General features: G+C 41.6%; 1 protein-coding gene across 12 annotated transcripts in view; it reads left to right on the forward strand.

Annotated features, from left to right (window-relative positions):
- The window catches only part of LOC140899651 (S-adenosyl-L-methionine-dependent tRNA 4-demethylwyosine synthase TYW1), a 121,756-nt gene that overhangs the window by 37,144 nt on the left and 68,930 nt on the right, over positions 1-15,682 (forward strand). For all 12 annotated transcript variants that reach the window (XR_013634787.1, XR_013634789.1, XR_013634788.1 and 9 more), the window contains 3 exons: positions 903-1,021; positions 11,287-11,396; positions 15,245-15,422. Coding sequence is in view for 9 of the 12 variants with exons in the window: in XM_078849267.1 (XP_078705393.1) it covers positions 903-1,021; positions 11,287-11,396; positions 15,245-15,422 (407 nt within the window). In the remaining 3 variants the exon portion in view is untranslated. The remainder of the gene's footprint in view (positions 1-902; positions 1,022-11,286; positions 11,397-15,244; positions 15,423-15,682) is intronic.

Consider the following 15,682-nt stretch of genomic DNA (forward strand, 5'->3'; position numbering starts at 1 on the left):
ACAAGAAAGTTACCTTAAGTTTACAGCTAAGTGGCTTGACCTGTTGGTTATTGATAGTGAGTATTTTTGTAAGGCTAAAAGCTTTAATAACAGATGTGGTGGGGTATGATACTATTCAAGAAAAAATGATGTTTAAGCTACAGAATTGTTTGTTGTTTCCTTCCTGTAAAGGAGAGTCATGAATTTCCCAGCACTGAGGTAAACTTTTTATATAGGCACATACATAAGCTGCTGTAGTGTACACTGATCTGCTTGCCATGAATTTTCTCAAATAGACTATATCTGTCATTATTGTGACCTACTGCATACATTTAACCTGGCTTGTGGAATCTGTCCATGGATGGATTTGAATGAACATCAAAGTGGCTGATGATTGAAACTGCAGATCTGTTAGGGGAACAAATAACCATACAGCATTTATATGACCGTATTAAAAACAAAAATGATGCAAAACTTGAAGAAATGCCTGTAAAGATGTTTGGGTGTTGCTGTATTATAGTTAATACAGCACTGGTGACTTGATCTCCATTCCAATGCATTGACTTTGCTGTGGATTCTTTGGCAAAAGGAAGCTTAATTTAAGCAGCCTTATTGGTATTCAGGTTACTGGGCTAATTAGTCACAGGTATAAGTCTCTAGTGAAGTCAGTTACACTGGAATTTTCATATGTTCATAGGTTGTAAAGCCAGAAGGGAACCATTGTGATAATCTAGCTTGATCTCCTGTATAATGGGAGTAAGAATTAAGTTTGATCCATTGTCTTATTTCTTTCTATGAAGGAAGCTGAAATATGGCCAGAGTTGTCAAATCTTGTTTTTCTACATTATTTTGCTTTTTGCATCATTTGGTTGCAAACTGTGTGTTAAACTTCTATGTGGCTTTTTTCCCCTTTCTGTTTCTAGTCTATGCTGCGAGGTAGAGGAGGCTGCTACAAACATACTTTTTATGGCATTGAAAGTCACCGCTGCATGGAGACCACACCGAGCCTGGCTTGTGCAAACAAATGTGTGTTTTGCTGGAGGTAAAGTACTGATGATGATTTACTTTGGGGACTGTGATTCTATCATTTGGTGAATTAATTGGAGTGTTTATAATCTCCTGGATTCTTAGCATGAGAGAAAGACCTGCTTGCAATTCTGTGAACTCAGCATACCTATTTTAAAAAAAACCTCAAACAATAATTCCAAATATTAAATCGGATTTGTTACATGCTGACAATCTGCTGAGTGCTGTGTACACACACTTAGTAACACATAGCCTAGATATTGCAACTGGACATGTGCTTACACATGGAGATCCAGTTGCAGGGTCAGTACCTCAATGCCCTTCTTATTACAGTTGCAAATGGGAGGTTTTTAAGTTTAAGGTGTTTCATTACCAAAGATTGCTAAATTTTGCATCCAGAGTAAGAAAATATTAATATGATGATAAATGTGGTTTAATAGCCCTCTTTAATTTTTAATTTATTTATATGACATTTTAAAAAGATATTTTTAAAAGATCCTTTTATAGTTCCTGAGAATTTGGTGGAGGGATTAATTCAGTGTATGTTCTTGCTGTTTCGATAGTGAGGGTGGGAATAATTTCAAAAGCATCCTTGAGTTTCCAAAGAATTTTTCATCTGGAAAGATGACATTTAAGCTATAAAGGAGCTAGCCAAGAAACTGAACATGCTGTGCTTTACTTTGCAGCTAGTTTTTTCTTGCAATGTTAAGTCCACTGGAAAAAATACCAAGCACTAATAAGTCATCTCGGAACCTGATTCAGTTGAAAAAAATGAGTAAACTTCCCCATGGTGCAGGGTCACAGAAGTGTTAAATAAATATGTTCATATGTTTTAGATTGTATGAAACTGGGTCTCTCTTTTGTGTGCGCTCGCATGCCAAAGTGCCAGTCCCAAGATGGATGGTCTTGTTAATCGTCCCTTGAGGGGCGTGAGCTTGTCGGAAGCTGAAATTTAAGATAATACCTGAACTAGCACTCCTTACTCAGGCAAAAATTTCATAGTATTCAGCAGGAATATTTTTGCCTGAGTAGGGAGGGCCAGGTAAGCCTGGTGGGAAAGAACATAACCCTCAGTATAAATAAAAACACTGAAGTGAAAATGTGATGGATAGGAGGAGTTGAAAGTTATTTCAACTTCTCAACTGTTCGTTCTTTTTCTATCCCATTAACTAATTCAATACTGTTCAAACTGTACTTAGCTTGGGTATTATTTCTCCCCAAGAGCACATAGACAGACACCATTCATTTTCATATTCTGCCAGCGTGCTGGACATCTCAAGATCATCCTGTGAAAACAGCTGTATCCCCCTGAGTGTCAGTTGTTTCCCCTATTCTGATAGTCTGTAAATTTAAGAGTAAAAGTATTTTAAATAACAGTCCCAGTGCAGACCGATTGATGTCATTTTGAAAAGGACTTTGAAGATAACTACAATGTAAATGCTAAGTTCAAGCATTCTGTACTGGCCATCCTATTTAAATCTACACTTGAGCCTTAATTGGTACTGTAATCCTAAACAGGCTCTCCACACCTCATGGTTTGAAAGGACACCGTGAACTTCATATGGCATAGTTAATGGGTGTTATTTTCCCACTCTATTCTACAGTATGTCATAACTGTTCTGTAGCTAGGAAACAAAATGTGGTTTGTTTTTTTCTTTTTTCTCTTTTCAAGACTTCAGTTTGTAATGGTGCAGTTAATTCTGCAATGGTTACTGTGCCATTAGGAGTGATTTTGACGTGTGTGTAATTGTGTATCCAATCCCAACACAGATGGGGCGTATCATAAACGTAAAATAGAAAGCAATAAAACCACCCAAACGGAGCTTTTTGGTACCTCATGTTCTACTACAGAAAATTTAATACCGTTCCCCTCCAAAACAATCCAACTACAGTATTTTCTATCAGCAGGAGTCTGTGTCTTGAAGTATGGGGCTGAATTAGAGACGCCAAGGGAGAGTAAATTTGGAAGTATGATAATTGGGATAAATCGTCGAGTGTGACACCCGCCATATGACTCTAACTCATAGCTCTGTGGAGCCATTTGTCACTTTTTAAAATAATGCTGGAAATGGAGTAGCACTAATGAATAGTAATGCTGGAAAACGGATTTTGCTAATGGTGACAAACTGAGTGCAAGGAAATCACTTTCTAGAGGACTCTGCTGAAAAACATTCTAGGTTATTTGCTTTGGATGAAATGGGTCTAATTAGTAAGCTCTTCGGTATGAACAGGAGGAGTGTCTCTTCAGCTGTCAGGTCAGGTGCAGTTAAAAACACGGATACAGGTGCAAAAAACAGATGTGTAGCAAATTTCAGTGATCTAGGGTCATCCCTACCTCTTTCTGACCAGTTTTTTGGGGGACCTAGGTACAGCCTAGGTAGTCCAGTGGTTAGGTCACTAGCCTAAGACTTGGAAGACCAGGTTTAATTCCTTACTGCACCACAGAGTCCCTGTGTGACCTTGGGCAAGTCACTTAGTTTCTGTGCCTCAGTTACCCATCTGTAAAATGGGGATAATGGCGTTGCCCTGCCTCATAGGGCTATTTTGGGGATAGATACATTCCAGGTTGTGAGGTGCCCAGATACTGTGGTAACAAGGAGCCCCGACTGGTGGAACAGGCAGGCTCAGTGGTACTCCAGTACATCAGGTGGCACCCCGGAGTGGAGGGTAACCCATCACATTTACCATCTGTGCTGTTGGAGACTCATGTGGTAATGGTTTTGTATCCAATGCTAGTAAAATACTTGTAATATGTATTTCCCTCCTGACTGGCCCTGTCAGCTAGCTCTACACACTCCCTCCTCACTGGGTTTCAGAGCCCAGGTTCCAGCCTGAGCCTGAATATCTATACTGCTATTGTTAGCCCTGTAGTATGAGCCTGAGTCAATTGACCTGGGCTCTGAGACTTGCTGCCGCAGTGTTTTTTTTTTTTTTTTTTATGGTATAGACATACCCATAGAAGTAAATGATGACTGTCCCACCCCCACTCCTCTGGCAAGACATGGCTATAGTTTGGCTGTCTTCACTCAAGATGGGCGCTGGCTAGCATTGGTTATGATACTCGTCATCCTAAAGCCCATATGCATGAGTGTGGCCATGGCTTGGCCCTTGGCACGTTAAACTCTGCAGCTTTGGTCCCTTTTTTAAAAAGTGTGGTTTGGCTCACTCCATCATCCGTGGAGGCATTATGCCTTGTGTAGATATAATGCCCTGCACTGGTGAAAGGAAGCAATTAGGGGTGGTCTGTCTTCAATACCACTTCCATTCAGAGACAGGCAAGATTAAACTTGGCCCAGGATTTCCTAAGCGCAGTGTACACGTTGTCATATGCTAATACTGTAGTCTCTTCACAGGGCTCAGGGATAATATGCGTGTTTTTTAAGGGCTTATTCATGTCTTAGTGAAGTGAGTAGGAGTTGGCAATGGGAGCAGGAACAAACCTTTAATTATTATAATACATAAATATCCCAAACTAATAATTCACTTTACCACAAAAAAATAAAAAGGTAGTTGGTCACCATCCATTATTGCTCTCAATCTGTCCACTGTATTTGTTGTGTCTCTTCAGCTTAATTGTCTAAATGGAAAAATTTAAGTGATCAAATCTTTTAATCAGTTAGAGGAAGCGTACAGACTGAGTTTTCCGACACTGTGCATATTCTGTCACGATTACTTAGGAGATCACTAAGCAAACCTGATTTGATTATATCCTTTGGCTGAGTGTCTAAAACCCAATCAATTACTGTGGAGAGATGAAGCAGTTAAATAAGATTTCAATGAATAGGTTTTATTATTTTGTCTTTGAGTAGGAGGCAACCAGAATAAAATACCATAGAAAAATTGCTCTTATTTCTTCCTTTAACACTACATTGATTACAGCTGTGTCTAAATGCTCAGTCTTCCGCTAGTACAGCAACCTGAAATTTCGTGGCTTGAACTCCTCAGGGATGGATTTCCTTACCGTAATACTTGAATATCTGTATTGCCAACTCACAGTGTTCAAAGAGCAAGAGTCAGGCCCCCAGAAATAATGAAATTTTCAAAGGAGATACATTGTGAGTTTTTGGGTTCTCAAGGTTTTCTGTGCAGTTGGGAGGGTAAGAAACTTACCTTTTAAAAACCAAAAGCAGACTTTCATCTAATAACTTGACTCCAGAAGCTGGGGCTTTTAGAGAAGCATCGAATATCATGATAAAATCACAAAAGTTAGCAACACTGGAATGTAATAGAATTACATTAAATAGAATTGGAGCCTGTAAGCTGGAGAAGGCCCCTCCCATCGCCAAACAACCTACTCATTTTAATAAGTGAAGTCATCTTCCTGTAGGGGTTTGTTCTGTTAACAAAAATAGGGTAATTCAAAATTAGCATTACCTAAACCCTAGCTTTAGCCTTCTCCCCAGGCTTGATTTGTCCTCTAGTTTGTTTTCCATAAGACCGGACTGTCCCAGCCCCTACCTTCCTTTGCAGGTCCCACTGGCTCAGCAATAAGGACCCTACAGGGTTTCAGCACCTGTGTGACAATGGATAAAGGTGCTTGTTAACTCCCCATGCATAAGAGGGTTCCCTGCCTATCACATGGGTAACCTGGGGGGGGCTAAAGCAGAGGTGCAGCTATCCAGAGAAAGGGTGTATTTCTTTCCTCTCGGCTTGCTGCAGTCTTGAACGATGGGTAGTGGCTGTGACAGAGTGTTCCAACCAGCTTTGGTCTTGTTTTTAATTTGTATGTATTAATAAAGCCCGTCTTGAGGAAAGAGCCTTGGGCTGAATGGTAGCATGGGGCTTTAGTTTATCTTCCCCTATTGCCAGGTGAGGGACCAGGAGAATTCTGTCACAGGGTCTAATTCTGGATTCCTTCCACAGATACAGTTCAATTGACTTCAAACATGAGGGTAAGCTGGATGGTGTGCAAAATACATAGCTTGGGTTTGATGCCAGCAATAAATGGTGGAAACTTAAACATGCTAACAAAAAGGTTATTTGAATGGAGAGCAGAGAATACCTTCCACAGCCCCATAGGTACAGTGGCTTCCACCTCCATTTTGTAGCAACTTCTTTATGAGGTGCTCAGTTCGGTACAAATACCTAAATATATCCTTCCTTGTCAAGTCCAGGCAATATAGGGTGAGGAATAGGTCTCACTATATGTACAATAGTACTCTCCACTTAGATAGCATTTTCCGCATGAGTGCCCTGCAAAGTAAGGAGTATTATTATCTCTATTGTATAGAAGGGGAGGCTGAGCTACAGCAAATGGAAATAATTTGCTTAGGGTCACATAGTGAGTAAACAGTAACATGTATCCAAAAAGTCCTCTAAACCCAGGCAGTCTGGTCCAGTGGACAGGATACTGTATTGGGACTTGGCATCTATTCTTGGCTCTGCCACTGACTTACTGGATGACCTTGGGCAAGTCACTTTACCTCTCTGCTTCAGTTTTTCCCGTCTGTGAAATGGGGATAATGATACTTTCCTCCTTTGTATGGACAAAAACACTTTTGTAAAGCTAGGTGGTATCATTATTGAGATACCTTTCCCTCAACATTAATTTCCCAGTCTCAACCGCATACTGGTACTGAAATCCATACTTTTCATCACTCTCACTCTTGTATCTCAAAATCATGATGTTTGATATCTCGTACCTTTTATGTTCATGGTGTTCTCTGTGACAGTAAAGCTTTTGTGATACAGTACTGTGGTATCAGTAATGAATATTGTTATGAGCTGGTGAAGCATTGTTATGGGTTGAGTAAAAACCTTGTTGAGATTGATTTTTTCCTTACAGTTATCTTAAATACAGGATGGATTCATACCCACCAATCACAAGCCACTACCTAAGACAAAAGGGTTAGGTGACCCTGCCCAGGAGTTTTGGACTAGGTGGGTGGAGGGGTTTTGCTGAGTGTTGTTTTTGGGTGGGTGTGAGGGATGGCAGAACAGACAGAGGCGCTGAGGTGAAAAAGCAAGAAAGCCGAGCAGTAGCCTCTGAGCATAGTGTGTGACCCTGGGAAAAGACAGAGTGCTTTTGGGTCTGTTGTTTAAAAAGGTTTGGGGCTGTAAGCGAAGAAATTGCTCTTTTGGTTTTTGATTCCTTCTATGCTCAGAGAAGCAGGACTCTGTACTTTCCTTGTAAATAAACAAGATTGAACCAAAGAAAATACCAGACTCCATCAATGTCTGCTTCCAACTGGAACATCCTCAGGGCCCTGAACTATGGCTAGGCGCTCGGGTCAAAAAGATACAACAATATAATAAAGCTATTGGAAACACCGTGATCACTTCCCTCCACTAATTATTGCATGTGGTTGGTGAAATGGCACTCAGTCTTGCCAATCCTTTTTTGACAGAATGCTAGAAACAGTCTTTTGAGTTGATTTTGAAGGAGAAGTCTCCTCATTCTTGTTAAGTGGGGAGCAGTTGTTGTGTTGATTGCAATACATATTTCCTTAGGGAAAGAATATTAGATACACTAGGCTAAATTCTGAGAGGTACTTGTTTTCTTAATGCATTGAAAAGGTCTATATTAGAAAAAGCACGTTCTACCAAATTACGTGGTTCCTAAACCCAGCTCTTTCCCCTCCTCATCTCAGCCCCCAAAATAAAACTAACAAAAAGGAAATATGTACCGCAAAACCATCTTTGCTGACAGAGTAAAAGTGTTGCTGCTGATAGAAGCTAAGGGTGGATAAATGACATTGAGAGTTAGGAGCAAACCAGGAATATGTTCTAGGAGTCTTGACTTTCAATCCCCAACGACTAGACCATACTTCCCCATAGTGTCTGTAGAAGCTTCCTATTGCTGGGTCTCCCAATCTGAGTTACCAAGGCAGGCAGACGCTGGCAGTTCAATTTTTTGTGTGCTATTTGTTTCTTTATAATGGACTGGGCTACTTTTTCACAGTGGAAAATAACTCCTTGTTCTGTAAAGGTTTGCAGTAAATCCACTGACCTTTTTTCCATTTTAAGCAAATAGTGCTTATGGAACTTGCCCATGGTAGTAAACTAGTGGTTGCTTCATCGTAAATATTTACACCATAGGAGCATTCATCTTCCTGGGAAAAAGTTATGATTAATTGCCAGGGTCCTTTGGGTAGTATTGGTAAATGATATAGGTAGATCAAGGGCCTGATGAGAATACAAATAAGGTTCACTTGTAGGCCACGCTGATTTGCTGACGGACCGCTAGAATGATCTGAAAACTCCCTGTTGTGTTCAGGTGATGTCTTTCATCAGTTTCTCATAGCAGTACACTATAGCACTCATGCCTTATATTTCAGAGTAGCAGAGCAGTCTCTTAAATGAATATGTTTTGAATGTGAAAGTTCTCTAATACAATAGGATTTTTTCCCCTTTGTTTTGAGTATGGTGTGTTAGTGTGGGAAGGGGAAGAAAGTCCCCCATGATTACCTGCTTGAGACCTGAGTAACTAGTCGGGCACATGTTCTAGGACACCTTATAGCCTGCTGGTGAATGAAAAGGTGAGAGTGAATGATTGGCTTTGGCAATAACTAGGAAATGCAATCTCCAAAGCCATGAAATATGCTTTGTGTCCCCATTAAAACTCCATACTCCAAATAAGCCACTTGTAGACATGACCTAGTGTGTTTATTAAACAGTTAGTGTGTTAAAAAATTCAAGGCCTGTGAGACGCTCATAATTTATGGGTGTCCAGAGTCCATCAAGGAAGGATCTATTGACTTTCTGCCAAGTCACCCTATTAAATATGCATGGTACAAGTGATGGAGTTAAACATGTATGAGTTGAATAAATACCTTATAATAGAATGTAAGAGTTGTATGAATGCCTTATAATGCTTTTTGGAGAAACTCTAGAAGAATAAAGCTGCTTTTGATTGAGATTCACTTTTATTTATGTATCTTCCCTTTGTGAGAAGTTAAAGATGCTTCAGGCATCAGTGCATGAATTTGTTCTTTACCTGAACGAGAAGGATATTTGGCCCAAACAGGCACTTTGGCCTTGTGCTAGGTTGAGAATCAATTAGTTTGGTTCAGTCAAAGTGTGAGGTTGAAGGGTTTTTCTCACTTAGATCCCTTTGACTTGGTGGAAGTCTTTTGATTAACTCAATGGGCTTTCAGTCAGGCCCTTAATTCTGGCCCGCGATCTCTTCCTTCCCTCTTTTAGCCACATATTAGATATTAGGCATGAGCTCTATGTAGCTGGAAGATTACAGGAGGAAGACGTGGCCTTGAAGACTATAGAAGAGTAATATCAGAGTCTGAGTTCTGCAGGTCAAAAACCACTTGTCTGAAATGCTCCTGATATCAGCTCTCCCTTGAGCAGCATTTTGTACAGTAACCGGAACTGTGAATGCTGTATGGATAGAAGGTGTGATCCTGTATTCCTTGCTCAGTGTTTTAATCCATCAGTGCCATTGCGTGAGATCCAGTAGGGTATTTTGTTCCCTCTACAGCGCTTTAAATTTCTTCTGAGAGCTGTACTGAAATTGATGGTGCAAGTGCTCAAATGAGAGAACAAACAGGCAGCCTTGTGAATACACAGGCAGCCTTTGTGAATTTCAGATTGGTTCAAAACATGAACAGAAGATGGGGGAATGCACAAGATTAGAGGAGAAACTTCCATTTTTGGCCTTCTGTTTTCAAACACACTGTATTATTTTTAGAAGAGGCACAGAAGTGTGTGCGCTTGTATTTTCTTTCTTTTTTTTGTTTTTTGTTTATACCAAGTTAACCCCACTGAATTCAGTGGAGTTACTCCACTGTTGTAACAGAGAACAGAATCAAGCCCATTGTCTAGGACCCCTTTCTGTGTTGTTACTGGTATGCACAACATGAATCACTTGTAGTAAAGGGAAATCATGAGGGATGTTCTACCTTTTTGTCTGGGAGTTAAGAGTCTGGGAGATGCCTTTGGAGTTTTGCACAGTTGAGTTTCGATCGATTTATAGTATATCTGGAAAACTAAGGTAGAGGGTGAAATATAATTGCAGGTGCCTGGCCTGTGGAAAAATAATCAGTACAGGCGAATCTGAGTACAGCTGCTGAGATATTGATATAAATGCTTTCTTTGGGTGGTTGGGCTTTCCTGACTCTGAGCAAGCTGCTGCACTGTGGTCTTACTCCAGCTGTGTCTCAAATGATTGACTGATTGTTTTGTTTGCCGCTTACTTCAGTGCGGAGAACTAGTACTTTGTTAGGTTTCAATACTTTAAAAAAAAAAATCTTATAAGTAACCAGAGAAGGCCTCACCTCAATAAACCTAGGAAATTAACTGGATCCATCATAAATGCATCTCTGATCTATTGCAAGTTGCACCGTCCTTTTTTTTTTATATTGAATAACAAAGTCTGCTCTTGTCCATTTTACACTGGAACTCACAGAAAGGGTAAGGCTATTGTGTTAGAAACACATCACTTCATTTTCAGTTGAGGATAGCATCTGTACCTTCAATATTCGGCTAAATGGCCTGGGACCTGCCTCCTTGAGTGTGTCATACTGCCGCAGCTGCACTCCATTGGAGATTCTAGAGCTGGATCCCCTTGATTTTAATAGAGGCATGGTTGGAGGCAGAGTGTTCCCTTGGCTGCTGAAGAAACTTTTGCCCATCGTCCAGAATAGTTAGATTTATGGCTTTCAAAATGTACTGCAAGGCCCACCTTTCTGCCTGGGGAGAGGAGAAATTGAGGCATGGGCAGTGGGTAGCATAGGCAGGGGAATGCTGTGCCTCTGCAAACAGCCTGGTGTGGCCCCATCCACGCTCTGCCCCCAGGCCACCTCTTGCCTGCTTCCAGTTACCTTTCCGCTCTTCTGTGGCCAAGAGGCGGGGGCAGGCAGGCTGGTGCTGGTGTGCACAAGGCTTGGGGCTAGGGCTGAGGGCACTCCAGCCACGCCCACCCGGTGTGCTGGGTTTGGGGACACTCCCGTTGCCCAGCGCTGGGGCTGGGGGCTTTCCGGATGTGCTGCCCGCACAGCACGCTGCAGGGCCGGTGGTCGCAGGGGGGGTGTGCTCTGGGCTCCAGCCAGGGGGCAGGGGACCTCAGGCAGAGCAGGAGCAGCCAGGGACTAGCCTCCCCCAACACCGTGTTCACCCATCGGCCATGAAATGAGGGCTGATGGAGCTGGCTGCTTTGTTAGAAAAGTCCCATATATTTATTGGGTTGTGCGAGGGTTGGAGTTGTATTGGGGATTTGCAGCTGGCTTTTGTTTTGTTTTTTTAATAATGTCAGAGGTGCAAAGATTGGCAGGTGGGCTCATTCTTGTGTGTTACAAATCACAATAAAAAAATCAATATTTCTCTCTTCAGGCATCATACAAATCCAGTGGGCACAGAATGGCGGTGGAAAATGGACCAACCTGAAATGATCTTGCGAGAGGCTATTGAAAACCACCAGAGCTTGATCAAGCAATTTAAAGGTAATTTAAATGTATTTTTTTTAATGAAGCTGTTAAGCGGGAATCAGAACAGACACTAACTAATAATGTGTGGAGCAAAAAGTTTCTAGAACACTAGAAAAAAAAGATGAGACTAATAAGGGCCCTCAAGCGTATGTAACTGTGAAATTTTTATGGCACATTATTTATTGTCGTTTTTCCCCAGGTGATTTGTCTTGTTTACGTCATTAGAACTCAGGATCAGCCTCTGGGCTGCTAGTTTCTGCCATGAAAGAGCTATCTCATGTATGATAACAGGGGTAAGATATATGGTTTGTGGACAGAGGCCCCACAATGGGTGGGGACAGACTGGGTGACTACAAATCTTGACCTTGCTGTATAAAAGGTAAGGAGAGGTAAGAATGGAAAGGAGCTGTCCATTAACCTGAGCAGAAGGAGTGCCATAGATAGAGCCTCATTGGAATGAGATCCGCAGGGTATTGGCTGCATTTTCTCTCATGTTTCACAGTAGCAGCTGTGTTAGTCTGTATTTGCAAAAAGAAAAGGAGTACTTGTGGCACCTTAGAGACTAACCACAAGTACTCCTTTTCTGTTTTCTCTCATGTTTATGTACCTGGTTTCTGCACTTGAGGGTCTGATTCCCCCTGAAGTACTTGGCACCCAGAACTCCAGCTGAAGTCAATAGGAGCTGCAGGTGCTCAGCACCTCTGGAAATCAGCCCACCTGAATGTGTAACCTGGAATCTTCTTGGCTTTGTTTCCCGTATGGGCTACTCATTAGCTCACATCCTTTTTCAGATACAGAAAATTAGTTACCTTGCCATGGTCAACACTTGTGCACAAGAAAAGCCAACCGATTTGACAAGAAAACTCTGACAAGAAATAAGCTCTTTCTTATTGACTGTTTAGATTGTGACTGCGTCAGGAGTCAAATGAAGCATCCGTAAAATGTGCAAGTCGAGCCTTTGTCTTGGATGTCATTGGGTAACCCATCTGTCTATCATGGCTGAGCATGGAACGCGCCCAATGGATGAGAAACGTGACAGGCAGAAACTTTTTTCAGCAGTATGGAGTGATCCTGTCTAGTTCATTGGTGTTCTCTCTTATGTAAACCCAGCTTGAGTTAGGCAAAGTCGGTCCTGCCTTCCTTTTTCGTTAAGTTGCTGATTTAAATCCTGTTATGTTTTGGACGAGACAGTTTCTTAGGATCTTGATGAACTAGATATTCATGGCCTGATTCTAATGGAGAGGGCCAGGGATGGTGGGACCTGGGCTGTGGGGCTGGAGTGGGATAGAAGAGCTGGTCTTTGTTGCTGGAATGAAGTGAGGGGATTGTGGGTGCAGGGTGGCACTGTGGCTAGAATGGGTTCTCCTTGCTCCACCCCCACCCTGACATAGCTTCCAGCCACAGAATTCTCCATTGTGTAAATTAGAGAGGGAGAGAGAGAGAGAGGGAGAGAGAGAGAGAGAGAGAGATCTTATTGATTGATTGGCTGCTGAAGGGGACAGGGGCAGGATAATTTATTTGGTGGATACTTTTTTCAGGTAGTGATTAGTAAACCCCATTGCCCTTCACAAAGGTGGACACTGCATAGTAATAATAATTAAATCAATCAATCCTCCCACCCTCTCCCACTCCAGAAAAGCAGGTACCTTTGGTATTGCAGTCCTGGATTTGTAACGAAGTGTGCCCTGAAAATCTAGGTGCTGTTAGAGGTGGGGAGGGGAAGGTCGCTTATCTGGGTGTTTCTGATGTGTTTAAACAAGATCCTTAATACAGTACTATAATGCTGGTACAGTGTGAACAGGGAAGTTTGGTCCCTAATGTTCATTATGCCTAAGCATTGCAGCTCAAGGGGAATGTGATATTAAAGTCACAAAGAGCTGAGGTGGTGGAAGAGTGAGCACCGTAGATCTGAAAGCGAGCTCATCCACAGGAAATGGGAAGTTGAATGTGGTCATTATGTTTAGTTATTAAGTGTATGGGAGTTCATGTGCTTCTTAACATGCCCATGTACTCACTGGGAATAACCCTGAACTAGCATATCATTTATGCTGGTCAAAATGATTGCTTATAAAACCTCAATACCCCACCATTTTGTATGTAGTGCATGCCATATTGGACAATAACTGTCGTAGGAAAATTTTTAGAGAATTTAAAAATGTGCTGTTGGGATTATTTTTTATTTCCCTCTGCCTGTAAGCCTGGTGCCTTGGTCACTATTATCCAATAGCGTAGGGTTAATAAGGGAAGGGAAATTAAGCTAAATGCATCCCAGAATAACTTTGAGACATGGAAATGTCATGACTTTAATGTCTGATATCTTTGCTCCTTCCAGAACCAGAAGAAAGTGCTGTTTGTCCCATTGTAAATCTGTGATTCTCCTTTCCAGTGGGGTAAAATTCCCATTTTGAGTCCTGGAGGGTCCCTGTGAGTAGACATTATTAGAGCTATCATGGGCTCAGGACTAAATCTAACTCATTTTAAATGCACTAAACTTCCTGGTTCTGGTCACAGACCAACTTCTCTGTTTAAGGTTGACGCTGTATCCTCAAACGCCTTTCTTTATCTTGACGTTGCAGTCTAGTGGGTAATTTTCTGTACCATTTGAGCTGCAGCGTCTAGGCAACATGAGGTGAGGTGAGGACTGTGGTTTCCAGCCATAACTCTTTTTTAAAATTCTTAGTATATTATTCAAACGCATCAAGGCACCTCAGGCCAATATAAAGTGACATCTTCAGAATAGAAATTTGAATTGGCTTGCTTCTTATTCCTAGTGAAATGAGTTCACGTGCAGACGCAGAAGCTCAGGGAGCTGGTAATGGATGGGATAGAGCACTCTTCGTTCCCAGATTGCTAGTATGAATCTGGCTCATGTTATTAGGAGCTAAAAGCACTTATATCTGGTGACTGTTCCATGGGATAGCTATAGCTGGTAGCCTTATTGTTGCTACCTTCTCACTTGGAAGTGGTCCTTGCAACCCAGGGATGAGGCAATGTTTGTGTGTTAACAGGTCTTTTGTCTCAGGAAATGTCTTAAAGCAGATGGTATTGGTGACGAATACTGATTTGCAATGGAATATTGTTGCTGTGTTAAATGAAATGTGGGCCTTTGTTTTCGTGTGAAATGCACAAACTACTTTCAGCTCTGAGGGAGGAGGAACATAACTTGTTCATTTCTTCTTAAAGAAAGGCTTATGGTTCTTGGTTTTGTTCCCTTGTTCCTATTCCTTCACGTGTGCTTTATTGAGGACTTATGTGTGGGCGAGAGACTATTCTATACAGTGTACTAAAATATTGCTTTTGTTGTTTATACAGGTTCATTGTATACACAGTGAGCGGCATCCTCTGTTGGTGCAAAGCAATGTTAGGGCATTGACTTCAATGATGCCATGTTAATTTACACCACCTGCGGATCTGGCTCAGTAGCTTCAGTCATCAGTCCCATTTTCTTGATCTTGACACAATGAAAATCTTAAAATGAGTAGCCGCACAGGTGGATTGGCTCAAGTACATGATGGTTCAGAAGGGTTGCTTACAAATTGGTGTTCAGTTACTGGAGGGTAAAATGTTGGTTTTGGTTTTTTTTGTTTTTGTTTTTTTAAAGGATTAACCAATCTTCTTTCCCTGTGATGGACAGCAGATTTTCATCATTCACTTTACTCTCTCCCCCGTTTCCAACGAATATCCAAGATGTGCTGTTTGTGTAGGTTTTGCATGAATTCTTTTCAGAGTAGCCGCTGTGTTAGTCTGTATCTGCAAAAAGAAAAGCAGTACTTGGTGCCACAAGTACTCCTTTTCTTTTTATGAATTATTTCGTAAATTCTTTTCCCACCGCACTCTTCTCCCCACCTCTCTCTTTTTTCCAGGTGTGCCAGGGGTGAGAGTAGATCGCTTCGAAGAAGGGATGGTGGTGAAACACTGTGCGCTGTCTCTGGTGGGAGAGCCGATTATGTACCCGGAAATCAACACGTTCTTAAAACTGCTGCACCAGCACAACATCTCCAGCTTCCTGGTTACAAACGCACAGTTCCCTGTGGAGATTAGGTGAGAATCCTATGAAGTGTTTTTTTTTTTTTTTAATGGATTTTGTCTTGTTCTAAAGAGTTGGTGTTGTATGGTGTGCTTATATTTTATCATAGTGGAAATACACAATGCCACAGTCTGCATGACAAATAGCCATGAAAATTATTGCTCAGAATCTGCCTGGGTCATAGTTTTAGTCTCTCTGGGCTCGTTTCCCGCCCTCTTCCTTCTCTTCTCCACACCAATGTACATTTACTTTATTATTTTTTTTCTGTGCCTCT

Source organism: Lepidochelys kempii, chromosome 17 (genome assembly GCF_965140285.1).
Source record: "Lepidochelys kempii isolate rLepKem1 chromosome 17, rLepKem1.hap1, whole genome shotgun sequence".
Lineage (NCBI taxonomy): Eukaryota > Metazoa > Chordata > Testudines > Cheloniidae > Lepidochelys > Lepidochelys kempii.